At 36.6% G+C, this 20,905-nt stretch overlaps 1 protein-coding gene across 1 annotated transcript in view; it reads left to right on the top strand.

Annotated features, from left to right (window-relative positions):
• The window catches only part of Msh3 (mutS homolog 3), a 186,965-nt gene extending 168,682 nt beyond the window's left edge, over positions 1–18,283 (top strand). The window contains exons 21-24 of the mRNA XM_074077200.1: positions 3,986–4,172; positions 8,755–8,884; positions 14,702–14,873; positions 17,529–18,283. Of these exons, the coding sequence (XP_073933301.1) occupies positions 3,986–4,172; positions 8,755–8,884; positions 14,702–14,873; positions 17,529–17,640 (601 nt within the window). The 3' untranslated portion in view covers positions 17,641–18,283. The remainder of the gene's footprint in view (positions 1–3,985; positions 4,173–8,754; positions 8,885–14,701; positions 14,874–17,528) is intronic.
• Positions 18,284–20,905: the final 2,622 nt, after the last annotated feature.

The raw sequence follows: 20,905 nt of genomic DNA, 5'->3' as shown, positions 1-20,905 counted from the left end.
ACTGATTTTTGCTTAAAGTCTTTGTCTCATATGAGAATACTACTCCTTCTTACTTTGATTTCCATATGCCTGGTATATCTTAGTTAAGTCTGTTTACTTTTAGGGTTGTGCTTGAGAGATATTTACTGATTCCTGTGTTTCTATTGCTTTTTTCCCCACAGGTTAATTCTCATGTTGATTGTTCTTTATTTATGGTAGTAAATGAAATCTATAATGATTAACATCGAGCATGTACTTCTGTCTGAATTTGCTGCTGGTTACTGACTGGCCTAAATTTTTTAATTTCTTTGGGCACATCTTTGAACTTTTTGTACCCTTACATACAGGGTAAGTTAACTTCTTCCTGTGGCAGTCTAATAATGATTATTAGGTACATTGGCTAAGATTCCTTTGTAACCAAAGGTCTCTAGAGTCTCATGCTACCTATTCTACCTTTGAGAACATATTTAAGTAAATCATAGTGTAAGGAAGGGAAATAGCTTAGAAAGCTGAAGTGTACTGTATGATCACTCCATAGATTCTTCTTTTAGCACTGATGTCAAATACTAGATAAGAAGGCCGAATTATTCTTCTTTCACTGCTGCCTTTTCTGACACAAAGAACTCTCTAAAATCTAAAATGAATTCACACAATTAAGAGATTTACCTCTGTCAGATTATAGAAAGCAGGTAAGGGGTTCTATAGAAAAGCAGAATCCCACGTACAGTAACGTACATTAATAGTTTTCTATTCCCCTGTCAATTATTTTCACAATATTAGCATTAAAAACACAACCAAATATACATATGACCTTCAGCCCCTCCCCACAATTGGTCTTTATTCATTCTCAGACAACACGATATCCCCAGAGTAGTGACAAGAGGTGGAAGTCAATTCTCCTATAGCCATTTCTCCAGCTGAGGGTGGAGTCTGTTATCAGAAGACTTCCAAATTCTTTGTGTCCAGCAGGAAGAATCTGTTGTAGGTTACATGGGTGTAAAGGGAGTTTATTAAAAGTTAGGAAAGGAAATACAAAGGGGAGCATGGTGGGGCCCAGATAGAATCTGGAGGCCTAGAGAACATGTTTCTCTTCTGATGCTTTTAAAACTTACCCTAACCGATGGGAAATAAGGAACCAGGTGACTCCCATCCAGTAATCAAGGAGTAGGGAGGAGCATGGGCAGTTCCTGGCCAGGTGGGAGTGATCCCTGAGCCAGAGCATGGTTAATCTGAGATGTAATATTTTTTATGAGTCCTGAGCTTTTCCTAATTCTAGCCTGCCTCACAACCATCTCATCAACAACTCTTCACTAACTACCTTCCTTTCCAAAGAGGTTATGCTGAGATCAGACAGAAAGGCTGTAAGACTGGCTTAGATTTCTGGTTCTGTTTAAATTTCTTCAAAATGAATTGACTTGTATCAATTAAGTGCTCAACACAGTTTTAAAACAGGCCTCAGCACAACTGTCCAACTTTGGCCCAGGCTTGTCCATAAACTTCTCCTAACAAATTTAGTCATCTGGTGCTCCAGCTGTTGGAAGCGCTGCTCTGTGTCTCCACTTCAATGAAATACTACAACTGTGGGTCCACTGTGCCCAAACCTGCCACAAAAGAAGATAAGGAGGAATCCACTCCAGTGCAGCCATAGGTGCTGAAATGAACTCTGCACCAACTCACTGTTCTTCAAATGTCTCCTCAGTCCTTTTCTTTTATACTCTGTATTTTCCTAAACTGTCTTAAGAATTTTCTTTTGTTCTGGATGCTGCGCATCTGACTGGAACACTATTTCAGTTCTTAAAGTCACTGGTATGAACATCCTCAGCAGTTGGGTGGGTCTTTTCCCTCCCAGGTCCCGCCACTGACCTAGTTTTTCACATACAGTATGTTTTGACCATTTCCCAGTGTCAAAAAATCTAACATACCACTTGTATTGGTTTTATAGTTTTTCACCAGTATTATTTACTCTTTCTCTTATTCTTGGGCATTGGGCTTTTCCAAGTCTTCATTAAATAACATCATGAAGAACATAGTTGTACATGCATTTTTCATACATAATGTTGATTCCTAGAGTGAAATGTGTGGGTCATGAAAGGTAATAATAGACCTTGCTAAATTGTCTTTTAGAAGATTGTAACAATTCTCAATCTCACATAAAAATACTCTGTACCTTCACACATCATTCTTTTTAATATTTACTAACTGATATATACATGTTTATGGCACTTAGTTCCTGTTTGAATTTGCAAATCTGAGCATCTTTGCTCATTTGTTTTGCAAATTGACTCCTGTCTTTTGCCCATCCTTCTTTTCAAATATTAACTGCTTTATTTTTACTTTGTGAGGCTCTTTATTTTGGAAATATTAACCCTTTTGTCATTTGTATTATAAATTTTTTTTCTCAGTTTATAACTCTCACTTTTTGCTACACACATGTTTTGGTGCATATATTTAAAGGTACCTATTCACCTGACCAGAGATTAAATTTCATCTAGTTCAATGTATTTGTGTCTTCTATTTTTACATTGAACTTTTAAATCCATATAATTTACTTTGGTATATGGTTTGAGTAGGACATATCTTTGTTTTTTTTTTGTTTTTTTTTTTTTCTGAAATAACCTACCAACTATTATTCTTTAGGGATTGATCATCTTTTTCCTGTTAATTTGAATTTTCACTTTGTCATGCACTAAACATTTCATATGTTTATGTGCATATCTGCCTAAAAATAACTTCCCTAGGAACATTGTATAATACCTGAAATTTCTGACCACACCAGTTTCTTACTCTCCTCTTTCTAGAAAACACTTAAGTAGAATACTTAAACTTCTATATTAAAATCTTAGCCAGGCTTGATTGTTTTGTTCTTGAGAATTAAATACCTCAAAATATTTCTCTCATCAGAGCATTTTATTATTAGCCAAAAAAATTTTTTACTGGCTTGAAGCCTACCAGGAATAAAGGCAAACAGTAATAAGAGGTCAATCATGATTCAGGAGACTATAAAATGACTTCAGAAATGAGAAAGTTCTTGCTTTGTGGTAGGGTAAATAAATATTAGTGGAATAAATGTGTTAGTCAACTTTTTGTTGCTGTGACAAAATACCCAAAATAAACAACTTTAAAGGAAGAAAAATTTATTTCGGCTCATGGTTTCAGAAGTTTTAGTCCATGTCAGTTAACTCCACTGTTTTGGGGACTGTGATGAGGCCAAATACCATGGCAGGAGGTGTGTGCTGGTGCAAAGCTGCCCACCTCACGGTGTTTGGTAAGCAAAAAGAGAGAGGAAGGGACCCAATCCCAATATCCTCTTTAAGGAATACCCCCAATGGGTTAACTTTCTTCCACGGGGCAAATTAGCCTTCAGCACATGATCTTTGAGGAACATTTAGTAGCAGTAAATATTGAAATTTTAGATAAATAACAGCATTTGAACTTTGAAAAACTAGCTGAAATGCGCCTAAGATAGAATTTCAGCAATTGCACTTTGTATTTATTGATTGTAAAATAGATAAAATTGACAGTGTTTTGAGTAACGTTTGAGTTTCTAAATGCTACTTGTTCAGAATGTTCCTTAACGGTATAATTTGATGTTAGGCACTCTTTACATCCAACGTAGGTTCTCTTTTGATTAAAATAATTTCAGCTATTTTTGACCTAATTATATATAGAGATAGATAGATCCCCGGGAATAATTCATATTTATTGTTCATAAAGTAATGTTTGGCTTCCTAAGAAGAAAGTTCAGAGGAAGCCTAGGCTTGGTGGCTTATGCCTGTCATCCCAGCAACCAGGAAGCACAAATAGGAGGATCTCAGTCCAGGCCAGTTAACACATAAACATGAGACCCTATCTCAAAAACAACCAAAGCAGAAAAGGGCCAGGGGGCATGGTTCAAGTGGCAGAGTGCTTGAAAACACAAGGCCTTGAGTTCAAACCACAGTATTGTTCCCCACCCCCCAAAAAAAAAGTTCAGAGGAGAATCAAGGTGTTTTCATCTTATTTTTAGAATGGGTGCTGCGGACAATATATATAAAGGACGGAGTACATTTATGGAAGAACTGACTGACACAGCAGAAATAATCAGAAAAGCAACATCACAGTCCTTGGTTATCTTGGATGAACTGGGAAGAGGAACGAGCACTCATGATGGAATCGCTATTGCATATGCTACGCTTGAGTATTTTATTAGAGATGTAAGTATTCTGGACATACTTTTCTTTTAAAATTAATTTATTTTTAAATAATACTGCTTTTAATTAGCATATTATATTGTGTACATTTATGGGGCATATTATGATTTGATATATGTAAACAATGGGAAAGAGTTAAATAAAGCTAATGAACATATCCATCACCTCACTTACATTTTGTGGTGAGGCATTTGAAATTTATTATCTTAGTTATTTTGAAATATACTGTACATTATTACTGGCTGTGGTGGTAATACTTCATCCAATACCTGCATACCCTTTTTTATGTGCTATACAAATTATTTTCCTGATCCCATTCTCCAAACACGCATGATTTCCACCCAGCACTGTAACTTATTATCCTTAACAAACTAAATCAAGAGTAGGGACCATCCACCTAAGCCTAATTCTTTGAGGAAAGACAAAGAGATGGTACTGTTTCTACTCTGAAAGACTGTTTTCACTGATGTTCTAAAAGAACTCGATGCTAGGCCATTGGTCTCTTCTCTGAGAGTCTCCATTTCAATAGCATGGCTCTCTCAATGCATGTCTCTTTTTTTCAGAGTTCATGTCTGAACATCTCAGTGTGAAATTCTGTTTGTGTCAAGCTGTCCAACCCTGCCGTCTCCATCAAACTCTCCCCCTTAATCTACTGTCTATGCCTTTCTATATCTGCCTCATAGCATTTGCCCCTACATCTTATCTCTTTTCAGCCTTTCTTTGTCCTTTTCTTTCCCTGCACTTTCTTACTCTTTGTCTCCATGTCTTCTCTTCATTTAATTTCTCCTCTCTTCCTTAAATAGCCATATTTCTTTCCAGAAAAAGTAACATAAAACCAAACTTTCTTTATTTAACCTTTGGTGGCCCTAAGTTTTTGTTTTATTCTTTTGATTTGCTTTTAAAGTATGATTTAAGTTTTTTTCCAGAAGATAATTTTCCTTTACTCCTTAAGGGCTCTGCTTCTAATCTGGGCTTTGCTGGGAGCTGTGGTGTGTTATCTGCAGGCATAAATGGACGTGGAGTTGTTCAGAACTTCTGACTTCATGGAATGATTCCTCAGTACTTTGTTATGAATGGCACAGCTCACTCAGTAGTGTACAGTCATATGCTGCATGGCAACACTTTAGTCAACCAATGACCACAGATGACAGTGATTATAAAATCATACTGTCTAGTGACATTGTAATCATTTTTGTTTGTTAAGAACACTCTGGGATGTTTGCAGAACCAATACATGATGAATTTCTCAGAACATGTCCTCCAGTGTTAAGCAAAGCATGACCTCAGTGTCACATTGTCACATACAGCTTGGGTAGCATGCAGACATCATGGACACTCACTCTGGAAATGTCCCCGGTGCATATGGCCTCTACTGTGTTCGAGTGGTAAACCTAATGGTGACTAATGATGACTATTGATTCTTCTTTTGTCATCTGAGAAGCAAACAGCCAAGAGAGGCTCAGGTTTTATTTAAATATTTATTTAGATTACATAGTAATGATGACATGTGTTCTCCTTTAAAATAAATGCCTTTTTATTCTTTTTAAAATTCTATTTACAAAAAGATACAGCTCACTATTTATGGTAGGAATTTCAATAAAGTCCTATCAGTACAAACAACACATTTTAAACATTCACTTAAGAACCTTCAGGAACAAATTTGCCACTTTTAAGTTTAATTTCATCATTTCTACTATATAACATTGTATCAATCACTGTGACTACATAAAGAATGACCCCAAAAGTTTATGCCATAAAATAACAGTTATCATTTGTTGTCTGTATTTGTTGGGGTGAGGATTCAGGAATGGCTTAGCCAGGTCATTTTGATTCAGAATCTCTCCTGCAATTGCAGTCAGGTTGTCAACCAGGGCTGCTGTTATCTGAAGGCCTGACAGGGGCTGCAGAACCCTCTGCCAGTGTGGCTCACTCATGTGGCTTCCAGGTTGGTGCTGGTAGTTAGCCAGGCCCTTGAGTCCTTTCTCTAGACCTTTCCACAGCACTGCTTAAGCATCCTTGTGGAAGAAGGTATGGCTTCCACTAGGGGAACAGTTTAAGAGACCAGAAAGAGTAGGAGTGCATTTTATTACCTAGCCTCAGGTCACACATCACTACTGCCATCATGTTCGGTTGACCACATAGGCCAGTCCACATTCATTGTGCTGCTTGAGAACATGAACACTGGAAAGGAAAGGTCTTCACAGCCATCTTGAAGGCTGGCTACCACAGGCAGCATATGATATTTTAAAAACTATTTCAGAACCTTCTGGCATGATGATAGAATCAATTTTATCACTTCTAGTTTTTTTTGTTTGTTTGTTTTGTTTTTATTGATTCTACTGGGTGGTAGTTTTTGGGTATTTTTATTTTTTTCTCCTTTATTGTTGTGATAGGTGGGGGTACATTGTGGCATTTACGCAGGTTCTTAATGTATCAAATATATCATACATGAATTCACCTAGGTTTTGGGTAGTTTAGGTATTTCTGAAGAAATTGTTACTTTTAGATGAAATTTACCTTGGAGTGAATCATTGAAGAGGATTGTCCAGTATCAGAAGACCGAACCTTTTTCTAAAATGGACATTAGTTCTTAGACAGGTTTAGCTTCATGGCAAAATCAAGAGGAGATTGACACAGTAATATTTATATTTGTAATGTTTGTCTTATCCATTCACGTATAGAAGGACATCTTGATGACTTCCAAGTTTGGGCAATTATGGATAAAGATGCTATAAACATGTATAAAAGTTTTTCTGTAGATATAATTTTTCAGCTCCTTTGGGTAAATACCAAGGAGCATAATTTCTGGATCATGTGGTAAGAATATGTTTAGTTCTGTAAGAGACTCCAAAACTGTCTTCCTTAGTGGAATATACAATTTTTTGTTCCCACTAGCAGTAACTGAGCGCTCCTGTTGCTCTTCATCCTGGACAGCATTTGGCATTGTCAGTGTTTTGGATTTGGGCTGTTCTGTACTGGTATCTCATTGTTTTAATTTGCATTTCTCTAATGATACAGGGTGTAGAATATCTTTTCATGTTTATTTGCCATCTTCATATCTTCTTTGACGAGGTGTCTATTAAGGTCTTTGACTCATTTTTATTGTTTTCTTGTTGTTGAATTTTAGTTCTTTGTATATTTTAAGTAAGTCTTTTATCAGATGTGTCTTTTACAAATATTTCCTCCCAGTCTGCCTCATTGTCTCATTGTCTTTTGCAGAGCAGAGTATTTTAATTTTAATGAAGTCTAGTTTATTAATTCTTTCATGAATCACACTTTGGTGTTTTATCTAAGAAAATATTGCTAAACCCAATTCAGATTTTTTCCCTTGGTTATCTTTTAGGAGTTTTATAGTTTTGTATTTTACATGTAGGTCTTTGGTGTATTTTGAGTTAATGTTTTTTGCTTATGGATGTCTTTTGTTCCAAGACTACCCTTGTTCTATTGTGTTGGCTTTGCTACTTTCTCAAAGATCACTTGGGTCTATTTATGTGAGTCAATTTCTGGGCTTTTTATTATGCTTCATTGGCTGATTTGTCTCTTATTTCACCAATACTACATTGTCTTGATTACTGTAGCTTTATAGTAAGACTTGAAATTAAGTAGTGTCAGTCTTCCGACTTTGTTATTCAATATTAGGCTGACTATTCTGGTTTTTTGCCTCTCCGTGTAGAGTTTACTTTACTTTTTTTTTTTTAAGCCATCCTAAGGGTTGGACCTAGGGTCTGGCATATGCCAAATAAGCACTCTGTCACTGAGCTATATCCTCAGTCCTCCATGTAGAGTTTAAAATCAATTTGTTGACACCCACAAAATACGTTGTTAGCATTTTGTTTGGTGTTGCATTCAATCTCTAGATCTAGTTGGTTAGAACTAGCATCTTGGTAATATTCAGTCTTCCTGTTCATGAACATGGTTTATCTTCTACTTAATTTATCTCTTCTTTGATTTCTTTCATCAGAATGATATAATTTTGTCATATAAATTGTGTACATATTTTGTTAGTTTTATATATAAATTGTGTTGTTGGGAGGTTATTTCAAATTCTACTTTTTAATTGCTGGAATGTAGAAAAGCAATTAACTTGTATGTATTAACCTATATACTGCAGCCTTGCTATAATCTTTTTATCAGTATTAATGTCATAAAAGATAAACAAGGAAAGAGAAAAAATTATTGGAATGGAATAATTAGGGAAACATATAGACCAAATATTATATAATAGTAAATTTTTTATGTGTAATAATTTTATTCTGGTTATATAGGACATTTTGTCCTTAGAAGATAGAATGTTGTGTGTAACTAATCTCAGATGATTCAAGAAAGTGTGTGTGTGTGTGTGTGTGTGTGTGTGTGTGTGTGTGTGTGTGTGTGTATGTGTGTGTGTCTGGAGAGGAGGGAAGAAAGAAGGACATATGGCAAAATATAAATAATTGCTCATCTAGATAAAAGAGTATATGGTATTTATTGTACTTTTCTTGAATCTTTTATATCGGTTTGAAATTTTCTCCAAAAAAGTTGAAAAGTTTTAATTAAAATAAAATTTAAAAATAACTAACACTCACTATATGTCTTATTGCTTTAGGTGAAATCCTTAACCCTGTTTGTCACCCATTATCCACCAGTTTGTGAACTAGAAAAAAGTTACTCACCACAGGTGGGGAACTACCACATGGGATTCTTGGTCAATGAGGATGAAAGCAAACAGGATCCAGGTATGAGATATTCCTGCAGTAGGTACAAGTCAAATATTAGTTTTCAGTTTGATAACCCAAAGTTTTTAGGAACATGAACTTACTACTCATTAATAATGAAAGCTGTGAATGTCAGCTATAAATAACACTATCCAAATTCATTTGCTCTAAGCTTTGGGTCAAGTAGAGCATACATTTATTTGCTAACTCCAAGTCCTTCTCTGGTCTTTCTCATCTCATTTTAAATGGCAGCCCTTGTTTCAGAAGTAGGTGGATGTGGAGGAGGCATGTAGGTTCCTTTTAGTTCCTTACATTTTTCACATGATTCTTATCATCCCAGGAAAGATACCTTGATAGTCAACCGCAGGGTTCTAGTCATTTTCAAAACACCCAGCATTTTTCCCAAAATACTTACTTAACATTAATTACTTACTAAGAGCTATATCGTATATTAAACATATGTCTTATTTTATTATAAGAAAAGTGAATCTTAGGAAGGTGAATTGGCTTGCCCATGTCAGCCACTTGGATGGGCATAAACTGAAATTAGAATGCATATTTTCTGTTTCCAGGTCCTCTTATCTTCCACTCTGCTGGATCTACTGTGGGGGATCCACAATATTTTTCCTAGCCTTTCCAGTTACTGCTACTGTCACAGAAATGAGACATTTTATGAAAACACCATTAGCCAACAGAAATAAATGCAAGTGCCATAAATAATCTAGTAGGCTTTAGCCATTTTTTTTAACTGTTTGGTAGTAGTTTTTTAAGCTATCAGCCTGTTTGCACAACTGGTATGCTATAATGGAAAATCCATTATCCAATACACTCCACAGTCCAAATTTAATTTTGGAAAAGTAGTAAAGATGGACCTGAAAAAGAAATCAGTCAGGCCGCCCAAATAAAACAAAGTACTAGACTTAAGATAGATTTAATGTTAAGCAATTCCTGCCTTTCACCACCACATAGCCTTGAAAAACACATCATAAATTCTCTCATGGAAGTAGTTTTGCTTCTACTAATCTGCATCCAATGTGACAGAAGAAGACTTAGAAACTGAAACCCATGGGACAAACAAAACACAATTCACTAACAGGGAAGGGGTGGAGACAGTGCTGCCAAGTGCTTGTTGTACACTGCTGCCCCAGAGCTGAATCCCTTCCTGTTCAGTATTCTGGCATTTTATTTTATTGTTTTACATTTTTGTCTATGAACATAATTCTTCAAATGAAATCATGCTAAAGGGCTCCTGCTAACAAGCTTCTATCCCTTCACTTCATGCCCTTCCCCATCCCAAGCCCAAGGCAACTACTTTGAACTCTTTCCTCCATTTCTGTTGTACTTCTAAGTAGTATGCATTATTTCCCTGTCACTTGATTCATCAGCTTGACACATTTTAGATGGACTTCTCATTGTGCTAGTTGGAAATTCAGCCTTTTCTTCTGTCTTCCTGATAAACTCATTTCATTTTCTGTTTCATTCATACTCATTGTTTTCACTATTACTGTAGTGGAAGTATTGCCTATTGATAGCCAAGTATGGAGACAAGTACATTTTCTGTTTTACTGCTGTTTCTATTTTCTTACAGATAAGAATTGCCTTGTTCTTATTTCTGCATTTTGTCTTTTTGCTTTGAATCTGTAGTCTAATCTTCCTCTAGCTTTGTAAAATGCCTCTTTAGTCATTATCCCACATAATTACACCTGTTTTTCCCACTGGGTCCTTCCTCCTGACACCCTTTGTCCACCTGCTCATTTGAACTGATTGCTGTCCTGGCCTGTTGCACCACTGTTGTCCTGAGGCCTGCTTCTGAGACATACTGGCATTCTCTTCTACTCCCTTGTGTACATTTGATTGCCAGTAACCAAACATTTGGACTCACAGTGGCTTAAACAGTTGGTGAGATTGCGTGAGATCTCATGTTATAGGAAACTCAGAGGAAGAGGGGGTCTTGACTCTTCTTTGCTGTTTCCCAGGCTCTGTCTTCTTACCTAGCTAGCTACATCATCAGGCTAGAGGCAAGATGATCACAGCTCTTTCAGACATCACACTTAGAATTGACTGTGTCCAAAGAAGGAAAAGGGCAAGCATTTCCTCTGACTCTTTCTTCTTTTTTATTTTATTTGAATTTGTTTATTTTTTGTTTTGGTGCTGAAGATTGAACCCAGGGCCTTGTTCATGCTAAGCATGTGCTCTACCACTGAGTTACACCCCCACCCTCCTGTGACTCTTTCTTAGGAACAGGTAACTTTTTCTCAGATGCCTTTTAATACCTCATGATTGTCCCATCTCATTTTCACAATGCAATCACATCCTCATTCTTAACAAGTGAGTGTGGCAGGAATGACTTTGGGCCTTGATTAATCAGAATCTACTTTTATAGTTGGGTCTGAGGACCCTATCCTCTGAGTTCAGTGTACAGGGAGTTCTTTATAGTATCAGGAATTTTTTTAGAAGTGGAATAGATTTGGGATAAGGCACTGCTATTATAAACTAAACAAGGTGAAGATTTTGAGTTTGAGTGAATGAAAGTGTCTTCATTATACTTTTATATTTGATTTATATTTCAGCAAGGGCAGGAACTAGGTTAAAGATCATTCTCCTCAGGATTTTGAAGCATTGCACTATTGTGTGCTCACTTCTGATACTGCTCCTGGCTACATCTGTGCTTCATCCATTACCCCTAACCTAATTCCTCCTCTTCTGAGTTAGAGGTCATTGCATAGGACATCAGTAAAATGCCCCCAAAGACCTCTCTGTTTCCAGTAGTGTGGTAGGTAAAGTAATGGACCAGCAGTCAGGAAACCTGTGTTGTAATCTCTTCCAATCTATATGGTTCACCTACTTTTATCCATCTCTATAATTTTTTTATGAATCTATCCTAAAAGAAACTTCAGAAATTATTTGATCAGCATATACCTCTTTAATAACTTCCTAGAGAAGTTTGGCTTTAAAATAAATTTTGCTTTATTTCCTTATATTTAGAAACAAAAATTATTGCATTCAGTCACTCTAATCAGTACCATATCAGTTTTCAAAATACCTACTTAGCAGTGGGTCACAGCATATGAATAAAGTTCTCACCAACAACTTTTAATTCACCTCTCCCACCTGGCTCTCTCTGCCTCCATACTTCCATCCTACATTTGCACATGCACACACACACCACCCTCCACAAAGAGGGAAAAGGAGTCTTGAGGTAAAATACAACTGCAAAAAGAGGTCCCCATGTGATTAGGGAAGAATAGCCATATTCTTTACCTTGAAGCTGTGAAAATTACCATAATTAATACTAAAGTGGAGACCAGCAGACTGTGATATACTGAGCCACTGTTTGTACTAAGGTATGTTAATGAAGTGTCAAGACAGTGTAATATATTATGTGATTTACAGCAATATATACATTATATATTAAAAAGCATTGTAAAAGGCAGCACAAAGATGTGAACCTATAGTCCCCAGCTACTCGACTGAGGTGAGAGGGTCACCTGAGCACAGGAGATTGAGACCAGCCTGGGCAACATAACATAATCCTGTCTAAAAAGAAAAACATACACACACACAAAAAGCCATTGTTATAGATATATCTGTCTCTTAAAATATACCACACACGTATATATGTATCTTTATGTATGTATAGCAAATATCTTTATATATAAGATAAATATAACAATGTTCTCTGTTTTATGATCTATAGCATATATATATAAAAGCAAAAAAAAAAGGCAACTCTGAAAATCCATCAGCAAATCAATGGTTAAGGAGTTTTGTGGCATTTAATAAGCTCTCAGAAAATGCTGGCTGGCTAGCTGGCTGGACAAACATGAATGAGCCTCATTTAAGAAAGACCAGCATGGAGGCTAGAATATACTAGAAACCTGGAGGTAGGATGTTCACTTAGCACTAACCGAATTGAGATGACAGATTGTTTTTTTGTCTTAAAGACAACGAAGTTTGCTTTTTTGATGGCTTACTGCTGTTCATTTCACTCTTTGTCTTGTGAGCATGGAAGAGAAACAGAAAACCCTCCAGGTTTGTAGGCACAGGTTTCTACATCCATGCATCTTTTCTATTCTGTTCCCACCCACTTCCTCACCTGTTCTTTGTGTTCCCTAAGTTTCATTTATGGGCAGCAGTATTCTTAGTACTTTGTGAGGAAGTTTGAGTCTGTGTATTCCTGAGCATGCAGCATTCTTTTCACCTCCCACTTCTAGCAACCACCCTAAGAAGCTATTATTTTGTCTGTTGCCGAGTTCTTAAAGGAGGATAAGAAAAATTCCATTGTCCTTTTTCACTGTTGTATTCAGTCTTTTGGCTCTTTTTTGTTCTTAGCTGATAAGGTAATAAAAGCATATGATTTAACAAATGGAACAAGTATGAGGAAAAGTGCTTAATAAACCTACAGTATGTGCTAGAGTTGCAAAAATAAATTATAAATATGGTCTGTCTTGCACATCGTGACAACACTATATTGAATTTTTTTAAAAAGCTACATAATCCCAAGGTGCTTTGGGTTTATGAAAGATTAAACTGCATGTAACTACTTCTTCAGATTTTTTGTACCTTGTGGTTTCCTAATTCTTTAAAAATTTTAAACTCACATATATGTATTTGTGTGGCAGAGCTTTGAGGCTGGGATAATCCTTCAGTTACCCCAACTCAGGGTTAGAAGGTGAAGACCTTATGCCCTTTGTTATTTACCTTTATTAGTTTGCAGTAATTTGTAAGCAGTATGCAACAAGTTGCCCCCAAAATATAGCAACTTAAAACAAAAAGTATTTATTACCTCATCATTTCTGTGGGTCAGGAATCCAGGGGCAACTTCACTGTGCACCTTTGGGGTCTCTCACAGGACTGCAGTGAAGATAATGGTCAGGGGGCAGTCACTTCAAGGCTTGAGGGGGGTAGACTGCTTCCCAGCCCATCACTGACATGGCTGTTGGCAGGCCTCAGGCCCCCACTGACTATTGAGTTTCCATGTGGGCTTCTTCATAGGGTTGCCCACAACAAGGCAGCTGGCTTTCTTTCAAGCAAGACAGTAAGAATGCCCAGGACAGAGGACATCACCTTTTCTAACCTAATCTCTAAAGTGACATCCTATCCCTTTTGCCATATTCTGTTCATTAGAAGTGGATGGCTGGGTTCAGCCCACATACAATGGGAAGAAATGACACAAGGGAATAAACAATAAGAGACAGGGATTTTTGATAGCCTTCTTAGAGGCTACCATAGCAGCCAGTCACATGCCCAGTGCCCCAAGAAAGGGTTGTCCCCTTGGGTAGGCAACTGTTAAGTTGCAGCAGTTCCCAAAGAGGGCATACAGCAGAGGGTTGCAGGCCAGCAACCTTCCTGACAGCTGGGGGGAATATACTCCTCAGTCCTAATTGGGATCTGCGTCATAGTGAACAGTACTCACTACAGTATGAATGACTTCTTCTTAGCCAGAATATTTAATAAACCAGAATTTCTCAATCTTGTTATTCAAACTGTACAACATGTACTATTTCCTAATCTGTTCTAAAAAAGAAATAAATTATGTTTTACCATGTATCAGAACCACTTTCTTTTTGATATAGATGTTCAGTTCAAATTTTGCAATGAGTCATTATTAAAAACTATTTTAAATGAGCTAAAATGCATGTTCAGAACAGTACTTCCCCTTTTTCTAGATAGGTGAAATTAATAAGAGGAGCTAGCAGGTAGACAGGAGCAATGTATGCTTTTTCAGACTGTAAATTTTAAGAGAGTAAAATTATAAGAACTTAATACCTTCTTTAGTCCTCTGATTTTCAAGTTTTAGTGTGGTATTGATCTTTTCTCCCCCTCTTTATTTCATAGGTGAGGAAGAACAAGTGCCCGATTTTGTCACGTTTCTTTATCAGATGACCAGAGGAATTGCAGCAAGGAGTTATGGACTAAATGTGGCTAAACTAGCAGATGTTCCTAGAGAAATTTTAAAGAAAGCAGCTCACAAGTCAAAAGAGCTGGAAGGATTAGTAAACATGAAAAGGTCAGAATGTTTGTGCTGTACTTTTTTGGGTTTATAATAAAATCTTGCAAATTGTCCAAGGAGAGAGGATTGTCCTGCAAATGAACATCAGATCTACTTTTAAGCTTTTCCCTTCAAATATTCTGAAACATTTAATTATAGCAAAGTGAAAACAGCTCTTGGAAAAGCTTAGATGAATTCAGTCCATGTTTGTTATTTTTCATCCCCTCTTTAATTGATCAGGCAGATCTTTATTAAGTTGCAAAACTGGCTTTTCATTCATTTTTTTTCTAAAGAATTAAGTTAACTTCATCTGTGCCAACACTTTAGCTGCTTAAGATATTCAACTATGTTCAGAGTTACTGAAGCTGGGCTCTAGTGACTCACACCTGTAATACTAGCTACTCAAGACAGAGATCAGGAGGAATGAGGTTCGAAGCCAACCCTGGGCAAATAGTTCGCAAGCCCATATCACAAAAAAACCCATCACAAAAATGAGCTGGAGGGGTGGCTCAAGTTGTAGAGTGCCTGCCTAAGCAAGTGTGAGGCCCTGAATTCAAGCCCTAATGCTGCAAAAAAAAAAAAAAAAGAGTTACTGAAAGAAGCTTCAGTATTTAAAACCTCTAAGGGGCTTCTTTTATTCCTGCTTTGCCCTGAGATATGTAGTGATTACATTCAGAAATTAAGAACTCTGTTAGGATATGAATGAAAATTGTGGCATTATGTAGCTTGGAATCATAGTATCCACATATCACGTATTTTATGAATTGTTTGTGACAAATTTTTCATTCTAACCTATCTCTCTATCATCTAGAATGTTTATGAGAATGTTTTCCACCTTGTACCCTTGCTATGCACCCAATATATAATTAGTATCTAAACTAATCTTAGAAGAAAGACATTCCTAGAAAAATATCCTATTAATGAATAAATAGTATATTACAGTCTTTTGTTTGCTAAATATAAATTATGAAACAACCCAAGCTCCTGACCCCTGCCCTACCTGGAGAGTGTGATCTGCCAGGGACAGGACATTACTGCCTTGCTTGATAACCATGCAACTGTGAGTGAACCGGATTGTTGACCAAATAGAAAATCTTGACCGGCTACCTATGGTTGCTGTGTTATACTCCAAGAATATTATTTAGTTCTGTGAATCACTGCCAAATTCAATACTAAAATATTAATATTTATAATGTTAGGTGAAATTTAGTTTAAGAAACAGTTGACCACATGTATCCTGTTGTACAATTAACCACTCTTTCTCCATTTCCTTTCACTGGTGGTTCTGCCATACATGACACACCTTGCCATGGTATATGATGGTTGACAAGACCCAAGTACTGAAATACTGCAAAGGATGCATAGCCTCCCCTATTGATACTTTCTTCTAGATCGTTTCCACAGTGCTATATTAGAAGCAAAGTAGTACAGTTAGTTTCAGCCTATTTCTGTTAGGAGGCAAATTAAACATAACATTTTTCCAGACAGAAAATTATCTATGAGAGTTTAAAAATAAACCTATCCATTTATCCTCTGCAAAGTTCAAAGACAAACCTAAATCTTCTTTTGTTGATCTCTTATTTTTATTGTTCTTTTTCCCAGAAGAAATTAAAATAAAACTCTACTACAAAGGATTCATATATAACAAACTGGCAACAAAATAAGATAGTTTATACTTGTTGGTTCTATATAGCCTACAAGTAAAAGCAAGAAAATTTCCAGGCTACTTATAAATATTTTCATTCTTCCAACTAGTATGTGACATTTTAAAATCTAGAAAATTTTCATGACAAGATGAGAGAATTATTGGAAGAGGTTACATTGAGACAGAATCTATAATTTACCAGAATACTGTATTTATTTTACCTTCCTCTATAAGTGTTTATTACATCAGTTCTCTCGGCCAGATAGATCAAAGAAATCAAACTGAATCTTGTGTCTTAGGTGTGGATATGATACAAGGGTTAAGATTTATTGGACTTGGGCTGTGTGCAGAAACAAGTATGAGCAGTTATTTGCAGCTGCCTGGGCACTGTCAGTTACTCTTTTTACTGCTTTATATCTAGTAACTCACTTCATCATATGACAAGCTTATGAGTTAGATACTATTGTATCCCCATGTGCTAGTTGGGGAAAATGAGGCCAGGTAAAGACAAGAAGCTGACCCCGAATCATGCATCCAGTTGCAGATGGGATGGTAATTGGAACTTAAGATACTCCAGCTTCAGACCTTGAATACTTAACTGGGTTGCTGTTCTGAAGGAAAAAATGAAGATCTGTGTTACTCTTTCATTAGCCAGGTTTGTTTTATTAAATCAGCTTCACTTTTCATCCAGGGAACATTCAGCAGGAGTGTTTCTGTCTTCAGATGCAGATAAGTGCACACACACACACAGATGCACACACACACAGCCTCTGGCAGTGAAGGGGAGGAAGTCATGTTGTCCCTTCTCTGCAGGCAGGGATTTTAGAAGGCAGCAGGGAGGCAATGGTGGTGATCAATAACTTTGGTCCCTTGATTATGGCAGCTGATCTGGAAAGGTGATGATGCAGCCACAGCTTCCTAGCCGTGGAGCCTGCCTGCTAGTGTAACAACATAGGCTTTTCATCGCTTTCGTATTATCCCCAACAGACTCATTTCTAAAATAACTAGTATTTTATTTTTCCTCCTAGGAAAAGGCTAAAGTATTTTGCAAAATTATGGACAACACATAATGCAAAAGACCTGCAAGAGTGGATGGACAAATTTGAAATGGAAGAAATAAAGACTTCTCTTCCTTATTAAAATGAAGACTATATTTTTTAACAAAAAATGGAGAATTAAAAATACCAACTGTATAAAACAACTCTCCAGTAACACTCCATCTTTGTGTGACATAAAAGCATAAAATTATGACCTTGATATATTCCTTTTGGAAACAGATTTCTTGTTTTTTAAATTCCTGCCCTCCTGAATTTCAAAATATTAACATATAAATACTTTTGAATATGAAGGTTTCCACTATGTAAATAGAAAAGTTCCTGGACAGTAAGTGTCACATAAAATCAAAATCTTTAAAATAAAACTTAAAGGGGTAGAATACAACACAGAGGTATTTGGAGAGTAATATAAATTTTAAATTTGTATTTTTATTTGTTTTAGTTCAGACAATTGTCAACAGAGCAAATATGGAAGAAATTTGCCTTTCCAATGCAACTAAAATAATTTTATAATACCACTGGTTTATTCACCGTGAACATAAGAATTTTTTGATAGAAACAGAAAAAAATCATTGAGCTTTTAGAAAGTAGAACATGCAACGTGGGAAGAATAAAGTCATATGAAATTTGAAGACAAACATTGTCATAGTTTTAAGCAGTTTAAAGATTGCTGGATGAAATTATTTTGTCATTCAAGTAATAAATATTTAATGAATACTTGCTACAAATTATGGTATAGTCTGTTCAATGTTGATGTTTTCAAATACCAGGCAGTTGTCATTTTTCAGGTTTGACTATGGAACCAAGGTTGCTGCTCCTACCTAGGCTCTACAACAGAACTGAACTCATCCATTTTGACCATTCTGTTCATCAGTGTAGCGCATGTATAATCTCCTTAGTGTTGAACCTTATAGCTTTGTGGATTCACAATGGCACTACTTCCCTAAAGTTTAGGGTGATGTATGCTCAACTGCACTGGATTTTTTACAGCATTTACAATCTGGCTTCTCATAGTCATGTGTCCTTTTGTTTCTAAATATGCAATCTTGCATAAAGGCTCTTCATCCTGTTTCACATCCATTTATTATTCTTGCTCAGTTAAAATTCTTCCCCTAGATTATTACTTAAGGTATCCTTAACAGTGAGCCCAGACTCAGAAGTCAGTATAGTGTCCCCAAGATGATGAGGGGTGGATTGTTGTCCCTTTTGAGTCATTCACACTTTAACTTCGATTCCCAACAGTTTTGGAGTTAGGAAATGATTATATTTTGTTTCCACTATGTCTTTAGATTTACAAATGTATAGTGAGGTTTTCAAAAAAAAGTCACAGAATAGTTGAAACGTGCACTTAAAAAAGAACAAAATTGTCTCAATATTTTATATGACTGTAAATGTTTTATTTTGTTTCTAACAAGATTTCAAAGATACAGCTGTAACATTACTGGTACTTTAAAGAGATGAGTCTGGGAATGTCATCCCCATGCCAGAGGGAGCTACAGGAATAAATGTCACTGGTAATGTTCAAGCAGACATTCAGTGTCACTTCTGCCTCTGGGGCCAGGTCAGCATCAACAGTTCCAACAGGCGGGGATTACAGGTGCAGCATGTGCCAGCCATGTTCCATACCCACACTGTAACACTGTATGGCAGTTAACAGCTTGGAGCATCACAGTGTAGATCTCCAGCATGAAATGGCACTTAGGCTGGTCAGCCAGCCTCTGGCATGAGGAACAGTTCTGCTGCACACAGGGGAGAAGACCAGCACTGCAGAACTGCATTTCTGAGGGATGCTTTAGTCCCAGGGAAAGTTACACCAAATCATGGTCATTAAGACTATACAGATGCCACAGAGATGAATAGGAAGTTGCAATCCATTGAGCCTGTTTTCCAGATACCCAAGTTAGGACTGTAGTTCTAGTATTAGATAAAACCCACACCTGTGGGAATGGGGCTGGTGGTTTACTGCCAGGGTTCAGAGTCCCTCAGGTACTAGGTAGGCTTGAGCCTGGAGGCTGAATGTCCTCAATGCTTCAGACAGAATGGGGAAGACAGGGCTTACCAGGGGCCAGCATGCCATAAAAAGTAACTTGGAAATGTGATCTGTTCCTTTAAGTGGTTTGTCTGTTTTTAGCCATAGAATTACAAACTAAGAGCTGGTAATCCTACCAGTTCCTCAAAAGCCTTCTAAATAACATTCCATTCAGTTTAATAACTCCAATCCTAAAAGGGTGGGGGTGGGGAATGAGGATGCTGAGGGTGTAGCTCAGTGGCAAGGCTCTGACTTTAATCCCCAGCACCTCCCCCAAATTTTTTTAAATCAGTTTCAGCTTTGACCTTCCTGCCATGTCATCTCTCTTCATTGCTATCTATGCTATATTGTTTTTAAAGTATTCTTATCCATAATATTCTTAGCTACAGGACTATAATTTATAATTTTACAAAGAGACTGAAAGAAAACTGAAAATGTCAATTTTAAGTTAAATTTTAAAGGAATAAAAGTAAAAACCTAAGCACCGAAGTCATTCAGTCTATCTCCTTGGTCTTCAGTGCTAGCTATTAAAGTCATATGATTCCCAGGCACCACCTAAATCAAGGAAGACTATCAAGCTTAGTATTTCTGAACAGTTTTATTAGCATAATTTACATACTGTGCAATTCACTATTTAAACTGCTTAATTCAGTGGGTTTTCCTTTGTTCACAGAATTGTACCACTGACACTGCAATCAATTTTAGAATGTTCTCATCACCCTAAAAATATCTTGCACCTATTACTGGTCACTCTCCATTTCTTCCCCAGAGCCCCAGCCCTAGACAACCACATAGCTGAATGCTATGTATGCATTCTCCTGTCATGATTCTACTAGGAACATTCACATATAGATCTTTATGACAAAACATAGAATTTATTTTAAAACTCTCCCAGTAATTCCAATGTGTAATCAGGTTTGTGAACCACAGCCTCAATGATTATAATTTACTAAATAATTCATTTAGTTGGGCAAGTCATTTGTTCCTTCTGTCGTCTACTTTATCACATAGGACAAACCTTGGCATACTATAAATCCTAATAAGTATTTGTTAAAATAGGAAAGAAAAACCCTTTCATGTCAGAAACCCAATGAAAAGATATTTCTCATAATCAAGGCACCAGTTCACAGGGAATTCAAAATCCATACAGAAGTGTGCTATCTGTTAAAACAAGAAACAAATATTTTTCTTCTGACAGTTTGTCCAAGTTTGAGCTCATTGTCATGGTGGTGGTGGTAATGACACTGGTGAGATAGTGCCCACTGTGTGAATTCTGGAGAAAGACTAAATTGACTTCACTATATCCTGCATATAATGCTGA

This window comes from Castor canadensis, chromosome 6 (assembly GCF_047511655.1).
Source record: "Castor canadensis chromosome 6, mCasCan1.hap1v2, whole genome shotgun sequence".
Taxonomy (NCBI): Eukaryota; Metazoa; Chordata; class Mammalia; order Rodentia; family Castoridae; genus Castor; species Castor canadensis.
The sequence above is the reverse complement of the archived record's forward strand: the minus strand, read 5'-3'. Positions and strand labels throughout refer to the sequence as shown.